General features: G+C 44.4%; 1 protein-coding gene across 1 annotated transcript in view; it reads right to left on the bottom strand.

Annotated features, from left to right (window-relative positions):
• Positions 1 to 463: 463 nt before the first annotated feature.
• ERCC4 (ERCC excision repair 4, endonuclease catalytic subunit) overlaps positions 464 to 17,435 on the bottom strand; it is a 28,744-nt gene continuing 11,772 nt past the window's right edge. The window contains exons 7-11 of the mRNA XM_032392225.1: positions 16,633 to 16,743; positions 14,150 to 14,747; positions 11,774 to 11,866; positions 5,129 to 5,241; positions 464 to 2,838 (exon numbers count right to left, since the gene is read on the bottom strand). Coding sequence (XP_032248116.1) covers positions 2,105 to 2,838; positions 5,129 to 5,241; positions 11,774 to 11,866; positions 14,150 to 14,747; positions 16,633 to 16,743 — 1,649 coding nt within the window. The 3' untranslated portion in view covers positions 464 to 2,104. The remainder of the gene's footprint in view (positions 2,839 to 5,128; positions 5,242 to 11,773; positions 11,867 to 14,149; positions 14,748 to 16,632; positions 16,744 to 17,435) is intronic.

Here is a 17,435-nt window from a genome sequence, read left to right as displayed (position 1 = left end):
AAGTTCTGATCTGCCTTTTATGTAATTAAAGAACAATATAAGGCAGGTGGAATTCTACAAGAAAAACCAGAAACTATATACCATAAGCAGAAGCGCCAGACTAGGGTGAAGAAAAATCGTAATAACCATCTCCTTTTGAGGCGCTATGTCGATTTTAATGTACTTTTCACTCTGACTGGACTCTTAAATACATAAAGAAGTGAAAATTAACACACGTACCTGACATCTTGTTTTCTAATCTCCAAGGTAGCTTTTTAACCCTCGGACAACATTTAGTAGCCCAACCCTTTATTCTATCTTTTTTTTTTTTTTTTTTAAAGATTTTATTTATTTATTTGAGAGAGAGAATGAGAGAGAGAGAGAGCATGAGAGGGAGGAGGGTCAGAGGGAGAAGCAGACTCCCTGCTGAGCAGGGAGCCCGATGCGGGACTCGATCCCGGGACTCCAGGATCATGACCTGAGCCGAAGGCAGTCGCTTAACCAACTGAGCCACCCAGGCGCCCAACCCTTTATTCTATCTTAAACTAACTTTTGTTTCCTGTCCTCTTCTCTGTTCCTCAGATCACTATACAGAATTCCATATAACAACACGGTTCCCTGATACCCCTTAATTCATTCTTGTGGTACCTTGTATCAAGTTTGAAATCCAAATCTACTTTAGCAGTACCAATGTAGGTTAACCTACCAAGAGAACAAGAAGTCGGCATGGAAGGTTCAACTTGGAGAGGTCTGTTGAAAGAACTTCTGTGAAGGTGAAGACCATTATGTGTTACGTGGTCCAGTGTCTATTCTGAGCTCAAACACTGTGACGAACAAAAACACGGCCGACACGGAGGAAACGTGTAACTGTGTGGTATGGCTAGTGAGACTGATGTCTATACCCACATCAGCTCTTGAGGTAGAAAATTTACTACTCATTACTAGATAGGAGAGTAAGACCTAACTTAATAATGGTGAAATATAAAAGTTTAAAAACGGCACAAAGATGCTATGAATGTCCCATATGTACACTTCAGTAAAAAGCTAATCTAACCCAGCCGGAAGGTTTGAGAAGGAGATGGACTTGTGAGTTTTTAAGTATGTCTATATTTCTCTGGAATTCTTAGATATTCTATGCATTGATCTTCCATTTACTTTTTAAGTCCTTTATCTCGACTCCAGGAAGGAAAACCAAATCTTAAAGACTTGGTGGGCCACTCAATTGCTTGTGTGGGAACCCTCACAGAGATGCAAGGAGGCACTCCGCAGAGGGACAGGAAGAAGGGGGACCAGAGGGTGAGCTTATGCTGCAGGGAGAAGCTCTGGTGCTGGTGGTCTCAGGGCGTGGGAAGAGAGGCCCAGGGATGAGGAAGTCTTAAGAGACTCTAACTCGCCATTCGGGCTTAGAGATCTGAGTTTGGAGGGTAAATGTTTGAAAAAGTGAGCGTTCCAAGGACTCCTTCACTTGCACCATCAATTTCTGGAAAGAGGGAATTCATTTCGTGTCTAAAAACTACTGGCTTTGCACAATCGAGTCATAGTACATGTCGCATATGCTCGGGGGATTAGGAAACGAACCAGCGAGGTTTTGAGGAGGCTGTCTTACACGGGCGGGCACCAGGGAGTCCCCAGGAATTTCTCTTAGAGGCAGAAAGATGGAAGAACGTGTTTGAGGACAATGTGGGAGAACTGGTGAAGGATGGCAGAGGGGTTTCCTTCTCTGGGTTCCGGGGCGCCTCTGAAGAGGGTAAGAACGTGATTATGTGTTTTACCGGTTTGTGTCAGAAACATAAATTGCTGCCCGTTTCAAGAATGGCCTTCTAGAAACACCTGCGGACACCTCCGCGGCTCCGGACCCACCTCACTTAAGAACGGAGCACGCGGACCCTGGCCTGGGCAGCGAGGGGAGGGAGCAGAGCAGGCGCGCGACCGTGAGAACGGGGCCTGAACCCAGACTTCCGAGGGGCGTCTTGGCTTTGGCGCGCAGAGCCAGGAAGCGGACAGCTCGGCTGTTAGGTGCTGGAAGACGAGGCGGTCGGGAACTAATGATAAGTGGGGACCCAGGAATGCCGGCAGAGAGCGGCTGGGAAGCACGGTCTCGGCACAGGAAGACAGCCGTCACCGCTCATTTTCTCAGCTTCCCCTTGGACGCGACCTCCGCGTAAGAGGTGTGAATGAAGTCATAGAGCTGCTTGGCGTTGCCCGCGTTGCCCAGAAGACCGGCCAGCTTGTCCTGCGACAGGCTGGCGAGCTCCGCGATGTTGCGCACGTGCTGCATCAGGGCGCGACAGTTCTTGGCGTTCACCCCCGGCATCTTTAACAGGAAGTCCTGGGGGCCGGGACTGTACTTCTCCGACTCCGGGAGCGTTTCCGAGTCCGCCGTGACGGCCATGGCCGTGGCCGCATCGGGCTGTGGCCTGTTCTGCTTCAGCTCCTCGAACAGCTCGGCGGTGGCGTGCGGCGAGGGGCACCAGAGAAGCCGGAGCCTGGGGAAGTGCAGCGTGAGGAGCGTGAGTTTGGAGCTGACGTCGTTGCCGGAGATCTCCTGGCGCAGCGCGCCGCGGGCCGTCAGGGAGAAGGGCTGGCCGGGGTCGAACTCGATGAGCAGCACCGGGCGCTTGTAGTAGCGGGACATGGACACGCACTGGCCGTACAGGCGGCCGTTGCTTAACGAGCCGATCAGGTCGCTGACGCTCTTGCGCTCCACGCACATTTCCGGGGTCAGGATGTAGTCCCCAACCTCCAGAGTCACGGGTTCGATGTCGATGCCCCGACGGTGGATCAGGGACGGCAGTTCACTGCGAAACTCACGCACATCCACGACTATAGTCTGCTGCGGCCTGCTCTGTTCCTGGCCACCTGGAACAGAAAGCAGCATCTTAGGTGATGGCACTGAGGAAGAGCTCTCAAAGATGGATGAGAACAACTGAAGGTTAAAATCTGTGTTTCTGGGGCGCCTGGGTGGCTCAGTTGGTTAAGTGCTGGACTTGATTTTGGCTCAGGTCATGATCTCGGGGTTGTGAGATTGAGCCCCACGTTGGGCTCCATGCTCAGCGGGGAGCCTGCTTCTCTCCCTCTCTCTCCCTCTGCTCCTTCCCCTGCTTGCTCGTTCTCTCTAAATAAATAAATAAATCTTTAAAAAAATAAAAAATCAAATCAAATCTGTGTTTCTGTTGTCAACCTGTGATGCACGGTAACATAATGCCCCATGTTGTTATTCCTCATTTTTCTGTGTTTTCAGAAAGGTTTGTTTACAGAGTACATAAAGGCGATTTCTCTTAAACTAAATAGAGCTGCGAGGAAAGTCATGATGATTCGTGAACACCAGCATTTGCTGTCGCCTTCCCTCTGCAGCTCCCTGGATGTCCGGTCCCTGATGGTCTCACTGCCCACATTCTACTGACCATTGCATTCCTAATTCCTATGACAGAGTCGGGCATGTACTAGATGCCTAAAAACGCTTGCTGAGTCAACTGCCTTAGAAGCTGTCGTGAAAAATTCTGGAGCCGTCAGTTCTTGTACCAGTGAGTCTGGACATGGGAAAATGGAAGAAGCCGATGGACCAGAACTTCCCACATTCGAATGTGCCCAGAACCGCCTGGAAGCGAGTTAGAGGAGGTTCTGTATTCAGTAGGTCTGGGGTGGGGCCTGAGACTCTGCGTTTCTAACGACATCCCAGGTAACGCTAAGGCTGCTGGCTTATGGACAACACTTGTGAGGACTAGGGGCTGCCGCGTGCAGAATAACGGTCCCTTGAAGACTCCCATGTCCTAATCCCTGGAATGTGTAAATATGTTACTTTACATGGCAAAAGGGACACTGCAAATGTGATTAAATTTAGGAGATTGTTCTGGATTATCCAGGTGGGCCCAAAGGTCCTTACAAGTGAAAAAGGGAAGCAGGAAGGGTAGAGTCAGAGCCACCGGCTCTGAAGGTGGAGGATGGGGCCAGGAGCCAAAGAGCGCAGGTGCCTCTAGAAACTGGGAAAGGCAGGGAGATGGGAGTCCTCCCTAGAGCCTCCAGGAGGAGCACAGCCCGGCTCACAGTGAAACCCGTTTGGACTTTGGAGTTTTAAGACAGTAAGTGTAAGATAAGAAACGTATACGCTGTTTCAAGGCCCTGAGTTTGTGGTCAGTTGTTACAGCGGCCGCAGGGCATGATGACAAGGGCCCGGAGGGCTGAACTCCAAAGGACAGACTTCTGTAAATAGCATTCTGCGTGGCACCTACATGCTCAAATCTAGCTTCCTTCGTTCGGCCTGGCCTTCTATATTCTGCATGAAATGTCACCAACCTATCTGAGTTAATAAGAATCTTCTTCAAAAAAGACCTAGATGCTCTGAGGCCATGTTTCCCAAAGTTCAGTCCAGGGACCACTCCCATCAGAAGGCCCTGAGGTGCTGAGCCCGTTTCCGATGCACTGAATGAGAATCTCCATGGAGTGAGGCCTGTGGCTCCAGAGCTTTAACAAGCCTCTGAGGTTCTGCCCGAGCATACTGGGTTTGGGAGGCTCGTGGCTTTAACCGGGCCCCCACCAGAGGCTAAGTCAACTCCATCGTATTGCGCTCCTCAGGCCGCTTGGCTGACCACAGCTGCTGCCACGGGGAGACGGGGATTTGGGAAGCGGGGGTGGGGGGGGGTTACTTCTGGGTCACGCTGCACTTGGAATTCAGCACGTCTTGCTGGCATGCCACGGTTCAGACACTGCACTGCAAGGAGGGAGCCACGCACCTGGGATCTGGAAAAGTGCCAAGAAGCAACACACGGAGGCAAGAAGAGAAGTGGGGATGTGCTCCAGACAATTCCTGTCTATCTGCGGTAAAGCGGCTTCTTCGGGTAAAAATAAGAACCTAACTGCCACTTATCAAAGTTTCTTTGCAAAAGTACATTCTGAATCTCAGCCAGCCAACCGCATTTACAAGCAAGGCTGGACCGTGACTGATTTCGAGGTTGGGGTGCCTACAACACAGCCCCCTTATTCTACAGATGAGGAGCCACCGCTCTGGGAGGGACATGTGGTTCGTGAAAGGCAGCACCGGCACCCAGTTTGACGAGTTTGTTGAGAAAAACCCCACCTCTGCAGAGATGCTCTAGAACCCCAGGGCCTCCGTGGCAGGCACCGGGAATGCGTGGCACAGGGCGGGTCTCACCTGCTTTCCGGGTGTCGGCGGGAGCGCCTGCAGCCGCGGAGCCCCTGGCCAGCTCCGGATTTGCTTCGTCCCTACCTTCCCTTCCTTCAGGGACCACCATGCTGGCCTTCTCCCTGCGGCGGAAAATAGTTTAAACACTTTTTTGAACGAATTTCAAAATTCCAGATTTTAATCTTTTATAGATTCTAACATAGAAAATGGCCACAAGAGTGTCAAGATGAGAAATATGTTAGATAAATAAGTACAGTAAATATACACAAATGAGCGACAGGTAAAGGAAGGAGAAAGAATTTCTTGGTTGGGTGCTACTTCCGATCTTCCAGAGTGAAAAAGAGCTGCTGTTTATTTTCCATTCTCTATGTCCTTCAAGCACTTTGGGACATGAAATAAGCAGGTAAAAAATGCCACCAAGAGATTGAGACTTTTTATAAAAACATGCTAACGTGTTATTGAGCATTAAGAATAATTTTTTTTTTTTTTTTAAAGATTTTATTTATTTATTTGATAGAGATAGAGGGAGAGCACAAGCAGGTGGAGTGCCAAGCAGAGGGAGAGGGAGAAGCAGGCTCCCCGCTGAGGAAGGGGCCCGACGTGGGACTCGATCCCAGGACCCTGGGATCATGACCTGAGCCGAAGGCAGCCGCTTAACCGACTGAGCCACCCAGGTGCCCCAACATTAAGAATAATTTAAATAATTTATATTCTAATACGTTCAGAGTAAATCATAAATAGGAATGGTTACAAATCAATGATTAAGAAAATCAAAGCACAGATGACGGAACTTCGATTTAAAAACCTCCAGGTGGGAGGCCCCAACAGAGATTTAAACAAAAAATCAACATCTCCAGTTGGCAGTAGCGCAGCATGAATTCCCTCGCTCATGCATTTGTTTTAAAAACCTTTCTGGAGTGCTCCTACCTGCCGTGTTAGGTGCTCTGATCTACACATGGTTACGCAGTGATTCCTGTCTCCTAGGTAGCTTGGTAGCCCACATCCGGTAGACTGACAGGACAGTACGACCACAGCTAAGACTCGTAATCAGGGACGACAATTATGACAATATCCTCGATAACCAAAGAGCCAGGCTTGCCATGGTCTTATTTTTCAAAACCAGGGAAGTACGTTATCATCAATCCATGAACCAGCAAGCGCCATGTCTAGGAGGGACAGAAGGGATGTATGAGGCTGGCTCTCAGCCCTCGTAGGGCGGGAAACTGAGTTCGGGGAGCATGAGCAGGCACGAAACAATGGTGGGACTGACCAACGGCAGGAACAGAGCCCAGGGTACCGTGAGGCAGAAGGCGGATGGGTCCTCAGTACTCACTAATCATTTCAGTAAGGGCTAAAACAGCAAAGACTTTCCAATTACAGGAAATAAAACCGGATGGACCAATTTTCCAACCACTCTGGATAAATGATGTTTTAGAACAGGGTACCACTCCAAGATACCACTGAAGAACAGAAATTACAACTTTAAATTCTATACTCTTTGAAACAATATAAAAACACAAAGTTATTATTAGTACGGCATTTTGTAAACAGTTCACACGACGGGGCCGGCATAGTTCCAGGTCCGTTCTTCCTCACGATTCTCAATACGAGCATCAAGTGTGGCCTCCTGGAATAGTTTTTGCAATGGCTGTGGCCCCGAAAGCCACTCATTACTGCTCCGTGATACCTGCTGGACTTGTGTTGAGGACAAAGGGCAAACTATTCAGAAAAATTATTGCTCTTCAATTTCTTTTTCTTTAACATTTGGGATTAATACTGGGGATCTTTTTTCTCTTTATTTCCACTTACTTTACTGGCTAAGCTACATATCACACATGGGGGCATCCCCATTTTCTGATTAATCTGTAGTCTGTGAGTGGCTGTATAGCCTAGTGGGTTAGAAAATATTCCTATTCCGTGAATCTGAAACCACTGACTGGCCGTGTGGTCTTGGGCAAGTAGTTTAATGGCTCTGTGCCTCAATTTCATCTGTAACATGGGCATAATAATAAAACCTACCTCAAAAGAGGCATGTTAGGAGAATTATCCACTGTAGAAGGTACTCAGAACAGTGCCTGGCACATAATAGGCATTATAAAATGTTAGCTGTTATTATAACTGTGCTTTTCTTATAATGTGGTAACCTCATTCCCTAATTATCCATGATAATGCTGAAAAACCAAAGATTTGCTTTCAGATGATTCCACAACGGTTTCAATTAATATTGTTATATAAAAACAGCTAGTTTACTATGAAATGTTATAACTTAACTGGAAATTGAATCCAAGAAATAATAAGCTCCTGAAATGAAGCCTGGATTGTGAAGAACATAATAAGTCTCCCTAACTGGTAACTCAAATTAATGTAACAGAAACTTGCCATCATAATAAATATTCAGTTCTTTGCTTTCAACATTTAGCATAATTACCCAAGTCGCTCCGTGTGACAGATACAAAATGATAATTACAAATGCAGATTCTCATTTCCACTTAATCTAAAGTACAGAGGTTTCTTATTTTTGCTTTAAGATCTTTAATGATATCTGAATAGCCTGTACAACAATGATAATATAGGGAGGAGGTGCTGAACTAGAAGTCTTCCTCCAATGGGCATGTATTCTGGCCCACATGCTAACTCATTTTGGGATCACATATTTCTTTTTTTATTTTTTAAGGAATCTCTACACCCAACGTGGGGCTTGAACTCAAAAACACAAGACCAAGAGCTGTGTGCTTCACCGACCGAGCCAGACAGGGGCCCTGGCGATCACATTTTCTGACTAAAATTCCAAAGAACCTTACCCCTGCCTTTGAAAAGCAGTGACCTCTCTAAAACTATGTATACTCAGAATATTACTGCCAATTTTTCTACCCAGGGAGCATTTTATTATCAATATTTAGGAGTATCCTTTTTTTTTTTTTTCTCTCTTGACATCTGTAATCAACTGATCTAGCGCAGACAAGCTATCCTTCCACCGCCAGTTTGCCAGATTCCTTCCTTTCAGTTTATTTTAAATAGTAGCACTGCTTTTATTCTTACGACATCACCCACGGAGGTCCTGGCAAAAGCACATTGTCTTATTCTCACATTAAATTTCCAAGTACAGGCTCGGTGCAAATGCTCTTTCAGCAACGCACCTCACATATATTTTCCTTTTCAAAACAAACACTTCTCAAATTCCCCAAGTTTTCTGGGAAAGTAAATATCTTAAGATTCTAAATGGTGTAACTATCTGATTGCTGTGTAATACGGGAAGATCTACCTTAAAATAAGTAGACGGTCACCACTGAAGAGCTAGGAAATTAAACCAAGCCAGAGATAAAATTACATTAAAATGTGATATGGAAATTATCAGGTAGACTGAAACGCAGTAGACAGTCTGTATTCCAGATTCTGCTGGGTGGATTCCAGTATGGGCCAGGCTTATCCACACCTTGTCACCGAGCCCTCTGATGTGGAGACTCACTTGTACACAGCAGGAATGGCCCGGAGTCTGCAGTATCTTGCCACAATCTACTAGCCACAATCTACTAAAGGTATTCTTTTCTAGATGAGGTTCCTGATGCATTAAAGAAGAGGCAGCCTGGAGCATGAAAACTCACCTACTCAGGTGCCTTCTTCCCCACATTTTACCAGGCTCTCTTGGCTACAACCCTGCAGGAAAAGCCCAGTCTCCTCAGGGAGATGAGCTCTGAGACCTTGTAATATCCTCCCTTATAAGAGGGTTTTCTATGCCTGAGGCCTGAGGCCACATGGCACCAGTCTGATGAGATGATTTATGTGCACAACTTGATTTATGGTGAATACCTGTTTTTGCTCTGGGGGGGATGGAGTCTGTCATGTGGGTACTCTTGTGTCTACGTGACTGACCCCCAATAAAAACGCTGGACCCCAAGGCTTGGGTAAGCTTCCCTGTGGGTAACGCTCGCCATGTGCTGCACACGCTGCGGCTGGGAGGATGAAGCACACCGTGTGACTCCACAGGGAGAGGACACCTGGGAGCTTATGCTTGGGCTTTCCTGGACTTGGCTCCATGGCTTCTTATCCTTCTCTGATTTTAATCTGTGTCCTTTTGCTGTCATATACCCAAACTGTGAGGATACCAGTTTTTCTGGCTCCTGTGGGCCCTTCTGGTGAATCACTGAGCTGGCAGGTGGTCTTAGGGACCCTCAGCATGAACACCAGTAACCTAATCTGAATGATCTTGGCTCTCTGTACTCATCTGTAACTCGGGGACGGTTAACTCATGAAGACTCAGGCAGAGGATGTTTTGTAAAGAGTGAAGGACTGGTTAGGAGATACTGACCCACATCCTATAGCACCAATTCTTTTTTTTTTTTTTTTTTTTAGAATTTATTTATTTATTTGACAGAGAGAGAGCACAAGCAGGGGGAGCGGCAGGCAGAGGGAGAGGGAGAAGCAGACTCCCCACTGAGCAGGGAGCCTGACACGGGACCCGATTCCAGGACCCTGGGATCACGACCCCAGCCGAAGGCAGATGCTTAACCAACTGAGCGACCCAGGTGCCCCAGCACCAATTCTGTGATTCCATCTCCTGCATCTTTCTTCAATCTGTTCCCTTCTCCCTGTCAACCTAATCTTGGCTACCACCTTTTCTCCGGACTCGTTTCCCTGCTCCATCCATTCCTCCGTTAGGAGGCCAGCGAGAGCCTCTAAAAATAGACTTCCTACTGAGAACGCCTCAGTGCTATCTCACCGTCTCTAAAGGCACGTTAGAATCCTCAGCAGGGCTTCTGGTACCCTGGGGCTTTCACACACAGAAGCCCCTTCCCGCCCTGTCGACGTAGCACACTCCTCATGCATTGCTTACCTGTCACTTCTTCTGTGAAGGCACCCGGGTCCCCGCCCCGGGCCAGGTCTGACCTGCGCTAGCGCACCCAATTCCTTCACCTTTGCAGCCAGACTCTGTACATGTCTAGTTAGTGTAGTATTCATCATCACCTAATGTTCGTCTTTTCCACTAGGGGATGAGCCCGAGGAGGGGAGGGACCTCCAGCACCACTGTGACTACAGCATTTTACTATCAGCACAGGGCTTGGTGCCTCAGAGATGCCCAGTAAACATCTGTTGACTGTTTTGAGTCTTGGGGGAGTGATGGTCTAGAAGACACAGAGAAGCACTAAAAGCTTTGGACAAGAAGAGGCCAGCTGTTTAACACCTGGTTGGTTATCACATTTTCTGAAATATTTTATTTATTTTAAGCAGTTTGGTTAAGCGTCTGCCTTTGGTTCAGGTCATGATCCCAAGGTCCTGGGATCAAGCCCCACATCGGGCTCCCTGCTCACTGGGGAGTCTGCTTCTCTCTCTCCTGCCCTACCCCCGCCCCCCCGCTCATGCTCTCTAATAAATAAGTAAAATCTTAAAATTAAGAAAACCCCATACATACACACATATACCATATAAACCATCCCATAGAGCATGTTAACAGAAAACATTTTCATAGGCTGAAAGGACTGACCAGAAGCTGGAAGAATCTGTGGCCAAGGCACGTGGTACTCACAAAGGATATGGTGGGGGGGGGGGGGGGGGGGTCCTGCCCATGTAACATGCTGAGCCGTTCCACAGTGACTCAGTGGCCCTGATTCAGGAGGCACCTGGGAATGCATGCCCTGGATGGACCGGGGTACGGGGAGATTTTAGGTGTACACTGAGAGCCCATAGTCCATGTTGGAGGAAGGTTGTTCATTTTGAAATTCTGTGTAGAGCCCTGGCATGCTAACAGCCACTAAAAATGATTTCTGCCCTCTCATTGCCACTGATGCATTACCAATATCTGTGGCTTGGAAGATTGGTCAGTCCAAGCCATGGTCTCCTCTGGTCTACCCTTTTCTCTGGCTCAGCTCAAGGATGCCCCATCTAGCCCCTGCCCTGTCTTTTGAGGCTCCTTAGAGATCATGTGACCCATCTTCCCTCACCAAGCTGCCATCTCCTTGACAACACCCCTGGTACAAGGTTATCAGATTTCTCCAACACCTGTGGTGGGTAAAAGGTGGCCATCTAGTCTGTGCACATATCACTTAGAACATTTTCCGGATGTTACACTGGAAAGCATTTTCTATTTGGATTTGGAACATTACCAGACACTCATCCAAAACAGTACACGTATGTTCAGATAAACATCACACCTTCAAAAAAATATTTTCCCAGAGTGATTCTACTGCTGGTGATCTGAACTGACTCGGTTGTAAAAGCATTTCCCAGCAAATGGTAAGGCGGTCACCCACCCACAGACAATGGAAATTTCACCAGAAGAAAATAAATCATAATTCCAAGGGAAGGGAGAAAGCTTGTGTGTGGGGGTGGGGGCTGGGGGGGAGATCTAAGAACATGTATCTTAGAAAAGCAGTGGTTGAGCTGTATTTTTGGTGTTTTATGTTACATGTCTTTACAAGCAGAAAAGCAGCTCTCGCCACGTTTCCAATATTCTGTTAAACCACTGAAAGGCAACTGGAGATGGGTGGAAAAGAGAGGGAGGAGACAAGAAATGTGCACATACCCCAGGGATGAATCAGACCACAGGTTTATCTTGAGGTGATGCTCCCAACTTCTTCCCCCCTCCATCTTTCCTGAGGGCAATCAGATATGCCCCCACCCAGAGAAGCCTCTAGATCTTAAAAGGCCTCTATCTTTTACCTTATGAGTTTCTCAAAAGCTTCCTTTTCTTTCCGCAAAGCAGTGAGATAGCGCTGTTCCTCGGTTGAACCTCCATATATAAGAAAGTAGACCCTGCCAGTTAAAACAGAACTCTTTTAGGCTGTAAAAACGTAATTTTTAATCCCTGAAAGGAAGAGCGTAGCATTTGAAATCAGCAATCTAAACTGCTCAAATAATAAATATTTGACCAAGAATAAAAGGCTCCATTAATCACGTGCCTAAAATTAAGCTGCCTAAACTCCACCTGATAAAAGTCTCATTATCACGTTTTTCCCCTTCACCGAAAGGAGGAACAGAGTTTAGGTAAACAATGAAATATAACTAGAGGGACAGAATAATCCTTGCTTCATAACTATAAACAAATCAGAAAACACGAAATCTCAGCAGCTTCTCTTTTTTCAATTTTTTCTTTACACCTCTGCCAAACAATCATTTGCAAAGTTGGATAGTAGTTATAAAACGCAGCTTGTGAAAGTTCACGTTAGTGAGAAATAAACAAATGAAATCTATATGACCTTTATCTCTTTCTCGGCTCTTTTTTATCAGTGTCTTCACAGAACCAAGTCATCACACATGTTATAGAAACACAGATGCAGAAGACACATGGATGATATCGGGCTCGAGAAAATAATTTGGTATATTACTTTCTCCTAGGAAGAACTGCTTTTCTTTCTTATTTGTTGCTCAAAGCCTGAATTAAGCACCTCCTCTGACTCTCTTCCTCACCTTCTATCAGAGGTTTTTCCTTTTTTAGCCTTCGACATTTCTTCTGGACTTTATGCTCCGCGGATATATTTCTTTGAAGTGTGGACCGAGAAAAAAAACCATTGGACAATGAATCCAGAGACCTCAGCTCTCCCCCACAAGTGCTATGTGGCCAAGGGCAAGTCATTCGTTATTACTGGGACCCAGTTTCCCACCAACGCAGGGAGCAATTGAACTCCAAGGTCCCTTCTGGCTCTGACATTTTGTTTCCAAATATCACACTATTCCATTCTCAGGCAACAAAGAACTTGGGAGCACACAAGTGATCTACAAAGCTGATCAGTAGCAAAGTCTGAAAAATTTACCAGCCTATAATTCTTTGACCAGCTTCGTTTAATCTCTTCATTCTGTGTTATTTCTGACCCACCTGCTCCATTCATCTCTGCTCTGGAAGGCTGCATTAAACTGCTAGGAAGGTTTCTTTTGGCTCTGTTTTTGGTTCAGACTGAGTTCAGGATATTAATTTTGCTGTTTATTTCCCTCAGATAATTGGAGACCCAGAACACTATATTCTTTGAGAGGCATCATTTTCTCATCTGATATTTCTGTAGATTTTTTATCTGCTATTTCTTGAAACTCAAGAAAACTTGGTACAATAATTCCCCAAATACCTTCTCATTTTATGTGGATGTAATTTAGAGTCACTTCTTGAAATTTATAAGAACAACATTTTAGAAGATCAAAGCCATTTAGCTGAGTCATAGTTATAGTACATTTTGGTACAAGTTAGGATATTATACATTTCCTAGACTTGTTCAGATATAGCACCCCATAAGCTACAACCAATGCAGAAAGGATACAGTATAGAACAACAGAACAGCAAATAACCAGAACACAGATAGTTCCCTAGATTTGTTGTTCTACTACAACATCTGACATCCTTCCTATGCAAACTTCCCAGGTTGACCAGGATGCCAAAGAAGGATTCATAAATTTAACCTACATCATTAACAACAGAATGTTAAAGAAAATCCATGTGCAACTGGTAAAGTGTCTGTGTTAAAGCCTAAAGAACTGTGAAATTGAAGCATTTAAAAGAAGCAGCTCAATGGAGTATTACTGAGCCATAAAAAAGAGTGAAATCTTGCCATTGGCCACAACATGGATGGACTGAGAGGGTAGTAAGCTAAGTGAGATAAGCCAGATGGAGATTGACAAATAAATACCATATGATTTCACTTATATGTGGAATCTAAAAAAAACAAAATGAACAAAAAAACAACAACAAGAGAGAAACAGACTCAAATAGAGAACACAAGGATGGTTGTCAAAGGGGGGTGGGAGTAGGGAGAATGAGCAAAATGGGTGAAAGGGACTAAGAGGTACAACTTAAAAAAATAAATAAGCCACGGGGATGAAAAGAACAACACAGGGAATATAATCAATAATATTGTAATATACTTATCATGGTAAGCATTTTGTAATGTATAGAATGGTTGAATCATGACGTTGTACACCTGAAACTAATTTAATGTATGTCAACTGTACTTCAGCTAAAAAAAAAATCTCTCTCTCTCTCTATATGTAGATATATACACACCCACAAAAAAAAAAAGAGAGAAGAAACAGCTCATATTCTTTATAACTTGCCTCAGAGGCTTCCCGGGCCTGCTCGCCCTGTAAATTTCAAGCTGGCGAACGAACGTCAGTTCCGCATCGTACAGAACCACGTATCTTGGTTCCACTTCATGGAGCACCCTCGTCAGAGCATAGGGGTCACTACAGCCCAGGAGCGGATGGAGGATGGTGAGTGGGTCTTTCAGGATTCCATATGCGGCATCAGAGGACAAGTTTAAGTCAAATTCCTCGTGCTTAATTTCTTCTAAGGAGCTTTCTGGGCTACTGCCTGTGTCTCTAGGATAGCCTTCCTTGACATCTCCTGCCTCTTCAGGTTCTTCAGACTTTCCCATCATCTGAGTTAAGGTTAACCTTCGCTTTTTCTTTTTCAGAGTCCTTTCTTTGGTGGCAGCCCTTTGTTTGTTTGGGGGGCCTTTAGGCCTTTTGTTAGATTTTGCGATTCTCTTTGGACTGTCCTCACGTCTAAATTTCATCCACACTTCTTCGGCTTTGCTATCCTTCTCAAAGGTTTTCCTGTAGAGCCTCAGCAAGAAGGCCTCCGCTCCCATAGTGATGTACTCTCTCAGCTGGGAACATGTTCGGTCATCGCTTGCACAAATAAGTACTTGACCTAAAATTATGAAACAGCGTTATGTTACTGTGACCTCACGTGTCCCCCTGCTCTCTGCCTGCCCCCTCGCCTCTTCCCCTCCACAAAGAAGACACATCTTACCCCCAGCGCTAAGGGTACAGTATTCACAATTTGTTTAAAGGGTCTCAGATGCTTATCAAATGCTTTCCCTCTCTGACAGGATTAGTTAAATCTTTTGAGTAAAGTTGGAGCCAGAAACATTTAGTCTTACGAAAGCGTAGCCACAGTGTAATGGAGGCTTTATGGAAGCTCTTTTTAATTAATAATTTTCCAGAGGATTTTATATGCCAAAATAAATTCCAAATGGATTACAGAGTCAAACGTTAAATATTAAATCATAAAAAAAAAGGTGACTATTCTCCATCTCTCTGGATGGAGATGATTTTCTAGGCTTAAAAGGAATGGAAGAAATCTCAGAGAAGACTCGTATCTATAATCTAAAAAACTGTGCATTAAGAAAGCTAAAGACAAAAAAACACTTTACAAAACAACTATCATAAATGACGATATCTTTAATATATAAAAAGCCAATACCAACTGTGGACATAGTCTAAATTGGCAAAGAAAAAAAAGACAATTCACAAAAGAGGAAAAACATTTAAGAAAACAGTGAGCTTACCTAGCACCAAATTTCAAATGAGTAACATTTTTCTCCAAACAAATTGATAAAACCATTACACATATATAGGTATACATACAAACGAATATATATAGAATCTCCAGTCATTGTCAGCTAGGTGAAAAAGAGAGGAGCTCTGGGGCGCCTGAGTGGCTCAGCTGGTTGTGTCCAACTCTTGATTTCGGCTCAGGTCATGGTCTCAGGGTCGTGGGATAGGACCTCATGTTGGGCTCCGCACTCAGCATGGAGTCTGCTTGGGATCTCTCCCCCTCATCCTCTGCTCCTGCCCTCACCTGCTCTATCTCTCTAATAAATAAATTAAATAAATCTAAAAAACAAAAGTGACGAGCTTTTACGCTGCTAAAAGAAGTGAAAATTCAGAAAAATTTTGTACAAGTCAAATGTCTCAAGAACATTATCATTTGACTCGCTAATTATATATCCAGAAATTATATCTGCACTGTGACCTTAACAATGTGAGACAGAAAATACATAAAAGAAACCCTGGAAGCAAATATGCCAGTGTGACTCCTGGACATTTTTTTCCCCTTCTCTTTTTGCTTCATACTTTTCAATTTTTCTAAGTGAGCATGCATGACTTTGGGTCTTTAATCACAGTACTGTAGGTTCTCGGATAACATCACCAGCACATTTACTAAGATAAGAATTATGCGCTTGCGTTTACTGATTTGTAGGAGCTCAAAGTCTCAATAGATTTTTTTTTAATCTAGTTTTATTTTATAATGGGTTTTATTTTTTTAAATGTAGTTCAGGTTTGGTCTACCATGCTAATCTACTAGTATACTCGTGTTTGAAGACAGCAGCCCTGAAATCTGGAATTTTTTGGTGGTGGTGGGGGGCTAGGTCAATGTTGCTCCATACAACAGTGAAGACTTTTCTGGAAAGATGCTTGCTGAGAATAAAGCAAGCCCATTAGCTTTCTCCTTGGGGATTCCAGATTGAAATCCTGGTGAACATGTAGGTGGAGATAAGCTGCCTCTTTAAATAGAAGTCCTGAGAAGGCAACCAGCAAAAAAACCTGCTTTCATGAATATACAAGGATTCAACCTGGAGAAAATCACATCGAATGAATAGAAAAGGAGGCTGCCACTAGGATTTCAGTGTTCCTCTGGCATTTATTCTTTTACATTTTATAAATAAAATCATAGTAAGTTATTTTTAAAGAACAAAGAAGACTCATTTGCTCCACTTTGAAAGCAAATGTCACCATCTCTTTTCTCCTACCTGGACCACCAAGGGCTTCGCTCTCTTTATTTTCTGCCTCAATTTCTTTCAGTACTTCGGTTAATGCTTCCCACTTTGGGTTGCTTTCTAGGACCAATTCCTTTTTTGTTTCTGTACAGAAATAAAAGGATAACCTCATTCTACGTGATAACATTTATCCATAAAGTATTTCACAGCCTTTTAAAACAACAGATGACACAAGCATCATTCCAAAAGCCCCTTCCTTTGAGCCTCTTTCCGGAGGCCAGATAGAATCTTCTTTCTTGAAAAAGGTCTATTTATTAAGGTCTAAATGAAACACACTCCAGACCAATGTTAATAGAGGTTTCACAGTGCCCTGAGAACAAGTCACATGCACGGTCACGAATTAGAGAAGAGTCTGTGTTGTTGTCAATTGTGATGCTAGATATAAGCTGCTATTTAAAATGTAAGAATCAGTACAGAGTAATAGTATTTATTATTTCTAAAATCCCCATGACTTTCACAATCCTGAAGATGGGATACAAGTAGACAGCAATCAAATGTTTCTGTTAGTACTCAAACACATCACTAACATATTTAAGTTCTGAACTAGACCTTTGAATTAGGCAGAGGTCAGCATCAACCCTATCCCATGCCTTAAAAAACCAATGATATTTATTATATCTACTAGATAAGGGTTGGAATAAAATCCATACTTGCCTCATTCTAGTATATATATATTTAAAGCTAAAAGGAATGTCAGACATTCTGTTAAGACTTTAAGGTGCCAAAAGTAGTTATTATTCTGAAGTTAAAAAAAAAAAAATCAATCCGTAGCTCTT

The sequence above is a fragment of the Phoca vitulina genome, unplaced genomic scaffold (genome assembly GCF_004348235.1).
Source record: "Phoca vitulina isolate PV1807 unplaced genomic scaffold, GSC_HSeal_1.0 scaffold66, whole genome shotgun sequence".
Lineage (NCBI taxonomy): Eukaryota > Metazoa > Chordata > Mammalia > Carnivora > Phocidae > Phoca > Phoca vitulina.
The sequence above is the reverse complement of the archived record's forward strand: the minus strand, read 5'-3'. Positions and strand labels throughout refer to the sequence as shown.